This window comes from Hipposideros armiger, unplaced genomic scaffold (assembly GCF_001890085.2).
Source record: "Hipposideros armiger isolate ML-2016 unplaced genomic scaffold, ASM189008v1 scaffold_36, whole genome shotgun sequence".
Taxonomy (NCBI): Eukaryota; Metazoa; Chordata; class Mammalia; order Chiroptera; family Hipposideridae; genus Hipposideros; species Hipposideros armiger.
Genome location: NW_017731386.1, coordinates 5,658,191 through 5,668,905, shown reverse-complemented (window position 1 = coordinate 5,668,905; position 10,715 = coordinate 5,658,191). Strand labels below are relative to the sequence as shown.

General features: G+C 33.3%; 1 protein-coding gene across 6 annotated transcripts in view; it reads right to left on the bottom strand.

Moving 5' to 3' along the window:
- The window catches only part of RPRD1A (regulation of nuclear pre-mRNA domain containing 1A), an 83,121-nt gene that overhangs the window by 50,535 nt on the left and 21,871 nt on the right, over positions 1-10,715 (bottom strand). For all 6 annotated transcript variants that reach the window (XR_002123464.1, XM_019637908.1, XM_019637912.1 and 3 more), the window contains exon 2: positions 6,620-6,749. Coding sequence is in view for 5 of the 6 variants with exons in the window: in XM_019637908.1 (XP_019493453.1) it covers positions 6,620-6,749 (130 nt within the window). In the remaining variant the exon portion in view is untranslated. The remainder of the gene's footprint in view (positions 1-6,619; positions 6,750-10,715) is intronic.

The window sequence follows — 10,715 nt, the reverse complement described above, 5'->3', positions numbered from 1 at the left end:
AGCCAAAAGGTGGAAGCAAACCAAGTGTCCATCAACAGATGAATGGATAAACACACTGTCGTATAGACATACAAATGGAATATTATTCAGTCTTAAAAAAGAAAGGACATTCTGAGACATGCTACAATGTGGATAAACCTAGAGGACATTACGTTATGTGAAACAAGTCAGCCATAAAAAGACAAATACTATATGATTCCATTTATATGAGGTAGCTAGAGCAGTCAAATTAATAGAGACAGAAAACAGAATGGTGGTTACCGGGGCTGGGGAGAGGGAGATGTTGTTTAATGGGTGTAAAGTTCCAGCTTTGTAAGATAAAAAGAGTTCTGGAGATGGATGGTGATGATGGGTGCACAACAGTGTGAATGTACTTCATATCACTAAACTGTACACTTTAAAATGGTTAAAAATAGTAAATTTTACCACAAAAATTTTGAAGAACATAATTTACAATGTTTTTTACATTCACAGGCTACTAACCTCTTTAAAAAAAACTCAAAATGGTTTCTACAATGTACATTAAAGTAAAAATTTACAAGATTTCAACATATATTTCCCAATGTATTCCAAAGGACAAACTCTGTACCAGGAGCATAGATTTGGTATGGGGTCCAAATACCAAAACATTATTTTCATTTTCTCCTTGTGGAACCCAGGCTAACATATGAGAAATACCTAGAAATTGCCATAATTTATAACCTCAAAATTTTCATGGTGAAAGAAAACTTACTTCCATTTAAAACTATGTGTACCTTCATGCAGAGTAAGTAATAAATTAAGTGGACTAATCACAAGCAATTCCTGAAGGAAATAACAAAAATGATTTTCAAATGAGTTTTGATAATTTGTAAAACAGCCATAAATTGTTATTAAAACACATAAAGCGAACAGAAAGGGAAAACAAGCTATTTCATAATTCCTTAAAGAAGTAACTCGGTAACAGAATATAAAGCTAAATAATAGCTCTGACCTAGTCAATTCCTATAGTTCTTTGTTCAAAAGATTTCTTATAAAGACAAGTATTTTCCAATCTTCCAATCAATTTAACTTGCATTTATTTAATAAATTTGCTATGTGCCAGAGACCATGCTGGAAACAGACCAAAAATAACCTTTCCTGTTCAATAAGGAGTTGCAAACTTCATAGAAAGTGCCACATGATAGGTCACATCACTAAAAATCTTTTTTTTCTTATTCCTTCTCTCCACTAATATCATACCAACACTGGAAGCAACCATAAATATAATATTATATCCCACTGTGCCTGTATATGTGTATTTACTACTATATTTATACCGATAAAGTATAAGCCAAATCAGGACCACTCAACATTTATATTGCAAGGAACCATTTTCTTCTATCTCACCTCTCTAAACTACATTTTAAGCTCTTATGGTTACTAAGTATAACCCCTTGTTCTGGGGCCTTCTATATGAACAGGCACATCAAAAAACACAAATAATAACAATAATAAAACCTGGCTAGATAATATATAAGAATATAATATTACCTAAAAAGTTAAGCATATTCCCCCAGAAGGGCAATAAAAGTTCAGTTCATCACCCAATTAAGAAACAGTGACATAATTCACAACCAAGTCAAAAGGTCAATTATAAGGCTTCAAAAAGAAGAGTCTGGGATAGTAAATAAACAATGTGAAACAAATTTAGCCAGTCAGAGGATTACAGAAATGCCATCTAGTTTCACTAATTCATAATCAGTTCATAACCTAGTTTTATTCACTCCTAATCAGAAAGTGGCAGGATCATTACTTATTTTCTTACACTGTACAGACCATATGCCTACCCATTTTGATATGATACAGAATATCATAATCTACCATAATCACCCATGTTTCCACAGAGACTGAAATTTAGTCATCACAGTAGATGACAATGCTGATAAATACTGGGTTGTCAGAAAAGTCATGACGCATTTTTGCAACGAAAAACATAGAAAAAATATGTCATGACTTTTCCAACAACCCAATACAACAAATAACTAAAATTTTATTGTGTCTACAAGCCTAAGAACCCTCTTCTTTCCAAGAGAAGCTTTCTACAGTACATGGAAAGAAGCAATAAAAAACTGAATAAACAAATGTATGTACATATACATGCAGGTACACACACACACACACACACCAATGAGCATTACGGTGAGTCTTATAGAAGGAAATCAGAAGAAAAGCCCATTATGTTGAAACAGAACTCTATTAAAGATTTATTAACAACTGTTGGACAGCCTCATTTACTTCCCCGGGAAACTGAATCGCTACCAACTAGAAGACATACATATTCGATAGATGGATAGGTGGTTGTAAGGCAGAATCTACTTTAAATTGGTAATATTCTTTGCCACAGAAAGTGCATAATCAACAGATGATTATTAAATGGATTTTATCTGTCCCAGACAGGACAAAGAGTTCAGACATAGCCGGCTGCTTCTTAATAGCTGAAGTGGGTGAAAAATGGAAACTCCTGACGTGCTCCTGTACCACTACCAGGATACCTCAGAGTTCTGGCAGCCCATCCTTTGCTTTAAATCCTTTAAAGGTTTTCTATTGTTCTCCAGATAGCATTTCAAATCATCATTATGAACCAAAGGCCCAAACAGGTCTGTCTCCACCCTCTTACCCTATCTTTCTTCATGCCCAATACTACTACACCTCCAACTCCCTCAACTCCTACCCATCCTTCAGACCTCAGTTAAATGGGTTCCTCTAGCATTTTTCCCTGACCACCTAGTACACATAGGTTAGGCAGCCCTGATATGCTCAAAGCACCCCATACTTTTTGGGATAAAGAGCACTTATCCCAACTATTCCTGTTTTTATTTAATCTAGTGCTTCCCAACTAAACTAAGTTTACCATCCTCTACCAATCTATAAAATCAAGCTCACCCAGCAGCTGATTCAGAATTTGCTCAGTATTTACTAAGTCAATAAATTCTGGCCTAGACCTGTGCCTTTAATTATCTGTTCCACTAACTTGGCTTTTGGTCTTAACCTCACCCTGCATAGCTGAAAAAGGAACACATAAAAAATTACACTGCTTTCAGAAACCTGAACTTCAAATTCAGATTATGAAAGAAAAACTTTCCTGCAGATCTAGCTACTCTTGCCTATTTTCAATGTATTGAATTCAAGTATTTTCATTCCCTCCTCTATTTTAAGAGTTCTCAAAAATCAGTAACTTATTAAAAGTGGGCAGGTACTGTGAATAGGACGGTCAAAAAAACTCAAATGTTAAGCAATTAAAACGAATGATCATTTTCTACCTATTAGATTGATCAAGTTGAAAGCTTGACAACTAAAATTGGCAAGAGTATCATCTTTAGATACCTTCAGATATTGGTATTTAAAATAGTTAAAATATAAATGCAACCTCTTAGAAAAATAATTTGGCAATATCTATGAAAAATGTGAATGCACAAATCCCTTGACCCTGCAAATTTCACTTCTAGGAATTTATCCTATTGCTATAGTTTCATAAATGCACAAAGAAATCACTAAGGATATTCACGACAAAATCAAGAAAGAGATGACTAAATAAAATCATGGTACAATCCAATACTCTACAGCTGTTCAAATATGAGATAAAGATTTATATACTGATATGTAAAGATATCTAAAACATAGTGTTAAGCTTCACACACACATACAAACACACGCAGTAAATAGCTCTACCTTGGAGATTAAGAAAGCATCAAGAGTTACCAAAAAAGATTTAAGTCATAAAGGGGGAATACACGAATTCTCTATTAAATGATTAAATTGAGCTCCATGCTGAAAAGCGCTTCTGGGTAGTGCTGACTTGGTGTTCCACCAGTTTACTTTGTCTTGCAGGCACATTTATCCATAGTCTATCCTGTTTCAGTGTTTGGTAAGACAACAACAAATGGACATCTTTCCCAATCTAAAAAGCCAAAGCAATTCAAGTTCCTGAAATAATTTTAGAAACCTTGATTTTGGTATATGTAACAAATGAATTTTTAAAATCTTGAAAAGAACAAATTTCATCCTAGACCATCAGACCACTATAAAAAACACTGTCAACTCTAAGAGTTCTGGAAGCATACACATCACACTGCCTATTCACATTATGCTTCCAGATTGGGATTTGAGAATAAAACATTTTGCACTTTTAATATTATTTAAATAATATTGACTAGTTTCTTATGACCTAGGCACTGTTCTAAAACTTTATTATGTATCTCATTTAATCTTCAAACCAAACCTATAAGGTAAGTTATCCCCATTTACCAACAAAACAATTATTAAAATAATTAAATGCACTAAAAGAAATGCACTGAAATTATTCAGCAACCCCACAACCCATACTGTGGTCCCTAAATGACGCTTTGTCAATACAGGCAGAAAATACATTTCACTATATATAAATCAACCATCATGCTACATGTCTTAAACTTAACCAGTGATGTATATCAATTATTTCTCAATAAAGCTGGGTGTGTGGAGGGTAAATCACATTTTTTTAAAAGGGCAGGAAATATTGGGTTGTCGAAAAAGTCATTTGCAACGAAAAACGACGTCATGACTTTTCCGACAACCCAATACATGGGTCTGGAACATCTGATAGAATGCAAGAAAGTTATTAAAAAACTATGAGGGTTACATTCAAAGGACACAAGTAACCTTCCCAGAGGCTGGCACTGGCCAAAGAGCATCAAAAAGAATGACTACAATGGTCTGAAACACAAACATATAAAAACCCATAAATTCATAAAAATACATTCAAAAAGAGGTTGCTAAAGAACGAATTCAGTTAACAAATGAGAAAAATTAAGCATTTATCCTGCTTTGCCTACACGAACTGTATTTCAGAGTCATCCATGGTTGATGAAGGCAAGTTCTTATACGATAAATGCTCAGATTTCAGTGTGCCTCTGAATCCTCTGAGGGCTTGTTAAAACATAGATTACTGGTTCCTATCCACATAACTTCTAATGCAGGTCTGGGCTAGGGCCCAAGATTTTGCATTTCCAACAAATTATCAGGTAACACTAATGCTGCAGTCTGGGGACCACACTTTAGAAAACCCGTTACAGACGAATTCTGGATAATAAATGCAAAAAGTAGAAACCAACAATTCCACATGATGTTGCCATTGGGGAAAACTGGCAAAGGGTAAACAGGATCTCTCTGTCTTATTTTTTACAACTAAATGTGAATCTATAAATTATCTAAAAATAAACAGTATTTTTAAAAATTTCATATTAAGACCTCTAGCTTCAGGACTAAAGAATCACTACACAAGCCCTCCCAAAAGAGTGTGGCTGAAAAAAACTCCAGACAGTATTTATATTCATTTATAGACATTAATAGCAATTTCATTAACTCATAAAAGGACCTCAAAGCAAAGTTTTAAAAACTAAAACAATTACTACAATACATTAGGCAAGATTAAATAAAACCAAATTAATGTAAACCATTCATGGTCTCTAATAATCTGAGAGCAGTTCTCAAATTTTCTGATGTCAGTACCCCTACATACTCTTACAATTATTTAGAACTCCAAAGAGCTTCTGTTCACACAGGTTGCATCTACCAATATTTATCTTATTAGAAATTAAAACAGAGGAATTGATAAAATATGTATTAGTTCATTCAAAAGCAACAGAAAAACATTACATGTTAANAAAGAAAAAAACATCTAGACTGTACCATATGATTGTGAGTTATCAGGATATAGAAAATAACTAAATATATGCAGTGTATGAAATCACCCAAAGAGCAAGTGAAGAATATGATCCCAAGAGTGGGCCAGGACTAAACTCTAAGACTTAAACACCAACATCTGAAAAGATAGTAAAATATAGTTGAAGGATAAATAATATTTAAGAAAGCAACATACAGCAGTATTTCACTCTTTAATTTTTTAAAAATGCATCCACTGTGACTAAAACTATAGGACATACAGTGAGTATATTTTCACCTTAAATCATTCAAAACAAATAATCATTCACCACTGAATTATAATTTAGACTGATTTAATGTTTACCTAGTAATGTACCAAATATTTGCATATGTTTTGAAATAAGTATTTAAAAGAGCATAAGCCAAAGTACCAATTCCTACCCTCAGAATTTTTCTGTAGCAAAATTTTTCAACAGGTTTAAGACTATTTTAAATAAATATTCTATATTTCAAAAGCATTTAAAAATGTTATAACATATACTCCCACACTAGAAAACCATAAAATCATTAAAAGCAATATGATGAGAAAGGGTATTAAGTTTATCCAGAAACATTAGCAGGAAGATTGATAGATTTATGAGCACAAATTTTTTTAATTCAACACCTTCATTCATTCTTAATCAAGTTCATTCCAATATGGCAGTTGCTCTTGGTTTCTTTAAGGAAAACTGTAATTCTAGTACTACAAATGCCTACCTTAGCAACAGTTCAAAAAGTTTCCTTCACACCAAGTATTTAACACATTTATAAACGCCATTTACAGATAAGTCTTTTCAAATAAAAACTTCAAAGAAATACATTCCCTGGTTTTTATTTGAATGGCTTAAGGCAAATTTTAGCAAAAGGATATATTACGCATTTAAAACAGATTACCTAGTATCCAAAACAATTATCGTACCTTGAAACATGCTTAAAAGCCTCCACTATAACTGGTGCAAAATCTTTTGTAAACTCCGGCCCCTTCCTTTTGCTGTTCTGAATGACATCATTGGCTAGGTAGAGAAAAGTAAGCTTCCTGTTTGGTTTGGCTGGAAAAAAAATAAATAAATAAAAATCTACTTAAAATATCCTTACTTAACTTGGACAAACTTTCTCAACATCCGAATTAAGCAGTTTGAGTATTACAACAAACCTTTATTTATCATGTTCAACCCTAGCTTCTCATTCTACAACCAAACTTATCAAGTCATTATTCTTTTACTCACCAGAATAACTACTCTATGGTTTCTGGAGATCAATCACGTGAGGAAAAAGAGAACTCAAGAGGCAGAGGTAGTCAATGATATATGAAACTTTGTTTCCTTGCAGTTTTACCAAGTCACCCAAACTACTTTTCCTTGATTGCTAGTCTTATAGCTATTCCCAAACCAACAGTTTTGCACACTAAAATCCTCATGTCTGTGTATAAATTCATGTCTGTGACTCTATCCTGTATAAAATTTTATTAAAACTATTAAGCACTAAATGAACTACAGCCATTTAAAAATAAGATGGTGACTGGTCATATTATTAAGATGGCACTCTAAATCTTAAATTGAATTTATAATGGTTTTAATACTCATGATTTAAAAACCGATTTTTAAGTTAGTGTGAAACAAAGAGTACAAAATGTTAAAATAGGTTGAAAGAGACATCACTTCAATGATATATTTTTGTTTATGAAATATTTGCCAAGTTAATAGGGTAAATATTAAGGAGAACAGATGGGCAAAGATTAGACTCTTGCCCCCCACCCCCCACCTTTGGATCACAATAACTGAATAAATAACTGAATTCATCTTGACAAAAATATACCCCTACTCAATAAATTCTATGGGCATAAGTCCTTCTACAAGAGCAGATAAGATTTCAACAACTGTGGGCCAGAATACATTTTTCCTGGTTACAATGTTAAGTGGCGTGCAGTACTAAATGTGACTCAAACAAGATCTACATACGTAAGAAAATTTAGTTAGTTGAACATAATCTTTCATACTATTTTCATAATATAATTTTACTAGAATTAAACCTGAATCATTCAAAGTTGTACAACTGTATTCAGAAACCTCATTCAGAAACCTACATTACATTTAGTCATGTGGAGGACTTACAGTCAGGACTGATAATCCAGTACACTACGCATGGGGGCCAGCTCATTGGATTTAAGGCAAAAAACTTGGGCAGGCTGCCTTTGGTCCTTTAGATTTGAGTAATCAATTTAAAATGTAAGCATTCAACATATTAAAAGCCACTTTTGAGTTCACATCTTCCTTGAGGGGAAACTAGCAACCCAACCTTCTCACAAGAGTAACTGTAAAATATTGAGTCACCACCGATCAGACTTTACAAACCTGTGCTCATCACTTCATAATCTGGTATGCCTGTCTAAAGTTGCCACCCACCACTTTTCATGCTTTTGAAAGTCACTGGCACAGAATAAAGATGACGAAGACATGGCAATAACAGAGACCAACTTCTGATTCTTCTGGCTCTAGCCTGGTTAAATAAATCATAGAGTACAACTGGAGTATAACTGGTTAAGGTACCAGGATCCTTTCCCATAAAGATGATAACAATAGCACTTACCCAAGATTAAGCCCTGTCTCTTTTAAATTACACCTGCTCAAAAAAATCTCACCCAAACAAAAGGCTGGTATTATTTAATCCAAGTATTTGCCTTCTCAGCATCAAAATGGGTTTTAAAACTCAAATTTTTTTACTGCCTAATTGGGAGACTGCCAGCAAGTACTTCTGAATGGGTACCTGAACCAATGGGCTCCTTTACCTAAGCTATTTAACTTCCAATATGTGTTACACACAATTCTAAGCACTTTACATATATTACCTAATTTAATCCAAATAATGTGAAGTACCATTATTATCTGTATTTGGCAGTTGGAAAAAAAGACATCAAAAAGGTTATTTGCTGAGTCAAATAATCAGAAAGGAATCAGCCAGGATTTGTTTGAATCCAAAACTACAAAGCATTCCCTCTTAACAACTAGACTATGACTCATGTCATAATTAAAAGAAAATGTTATCTTTTAGGACGATTAAGTAGTAACTCAATCAAAATATTTCGGATGTCAGCCGCATTATTCACAATAGCCAAAAGGTGGAAGCAAACCAAGTGTCCATCAACAGATGAATGGATAAACACACTGTCGTATAGACATACAAATGGAATATTATTCAGTCTTAAAAAGAAAGGACATTCTGAGACATGCTACAATGTGGATAAACCTAGAGGACATTACGTTATGTGAAACAAGTCAGCCATAAAAAGACAAATACTATATGATTCCACTTATATGAGGTAGCTAGAGCAGTCAAATTAATAGAGACAGAAAACAGAATGGTGGTTACCGGGGCTGGGGAGAGGGAGATGTTGTTTAATGGGTGTAAAGTTCCAGCTTTGTAAGATAAAAAGAGTTCTGGAGATGGATGGTGATGATGGGTGCACAACAGTGTGAATGTACTTCATATCACTAAACTGTACACTTTAAAATGGTTAAAAATAGTAAATTTTACCACAAAAATTTTGAAGAACATAATTTACAATGTTTTTTACATTCACAGGCTACTAACCTCTTTAAAAAAAACTCAAAATGGTTTCTACAATGTACATTAAAGTAAAAATTTACAAGATTTCAACATATATTTCCCAATGTATTCCAAAGGACAAACTCTGTACCAGGAGCATAGATTTGGTATGGGGTCCAAATACCAAAACATTATTTTCATTTTCTCCTTGTGGAACCCAGGCTAACATATGAGAAATACCTAGAAATTGCCATAATTTATAACCTCAAAATTTTCATGGTGAAAGAAAACTTACTTCCATTTAAAACTATGTGTACCTTCATGCAGAGTAAGTAATAAATTAAGTGGACTAATCACAAGCAATTCCTGAAGGAAATAACAAAAATGATTTTCAAATGAGTTTTGATAATTTGTAAAACAGCCATAAATTGTTATTAAAACACATAAAGCGAACAGAAAGGGAAAACAAGCTATTTCATAATTCCTTAAAGAAGTAACTCGGTAATAGAATATAAAGCTAAATAATAGATCTGACCTAGTCAATTCCTATAGTTCTTTGTTCAAAAGATTTCTTATAAAGACAAGTATTTTCCAATCTTCCAATCAATTTAACTTGCATTTATTTAATAAATTTGCTATGTGCCAGAGACCATGCTGGAAACAGACCAAAAATAACCTTTCCTGTTCAATAAGGAGTTGCAAACTTCATAGAAAGTGCCACATGATAGGTCACATCACTAAAAATCTTTTTTTTCTTATTCCTTCTCTCCACTAATATCATACCAACACTGGAAGCAACCATAAATATAATATTATATCCCACTGTGCCTGTATATGTGTATTTACTACTATATTTATACCGATAAAGTATAAGCCAAATCAGGACCACTCAACATTTATATTGCAAGGAACCATTTTCTTCTATCTCACCTCTCTAAACTACATTTTAAGCTCTTATGGTTACTAAGTATAACCCCTTGTTCTGGGGCCTTCTATATGAACAGGCACATCAAAAAACACAAATAATAACAATAATAAAACCTGGCTAGATAATATATAAGAATATAATATTACCTAAAAAGTTAAGCATATTCCCCCAGAAGGGCAATAAAAGTTCAGTTCATCACCCAAGTAAGAAACAGTGACATAATTCACAACCAAGTCAAAAGGTCAATTATAAGGCTTCAAAAAGAAGAGTCTGGGATAGTAAATAAACAATGTGAAACAAATTTAGCCAGTCAGAGGATTACAGAAATGCCATCTAGTTTCACTAATTCATAATCAGTTCATAACCTAGTTTTATTCACTCCTAATCAGAAAGTGGCAGGATCATTACTTATTTTCTTACACTGTACAGACCATATGCCTACCCATTTTGATATGATACAGAATATCATAATCTACCATAATCACCCATGTTTCCACAGAGACTGAAATTTAGTCATCACAGTAGATGACAATGCTGATAAATA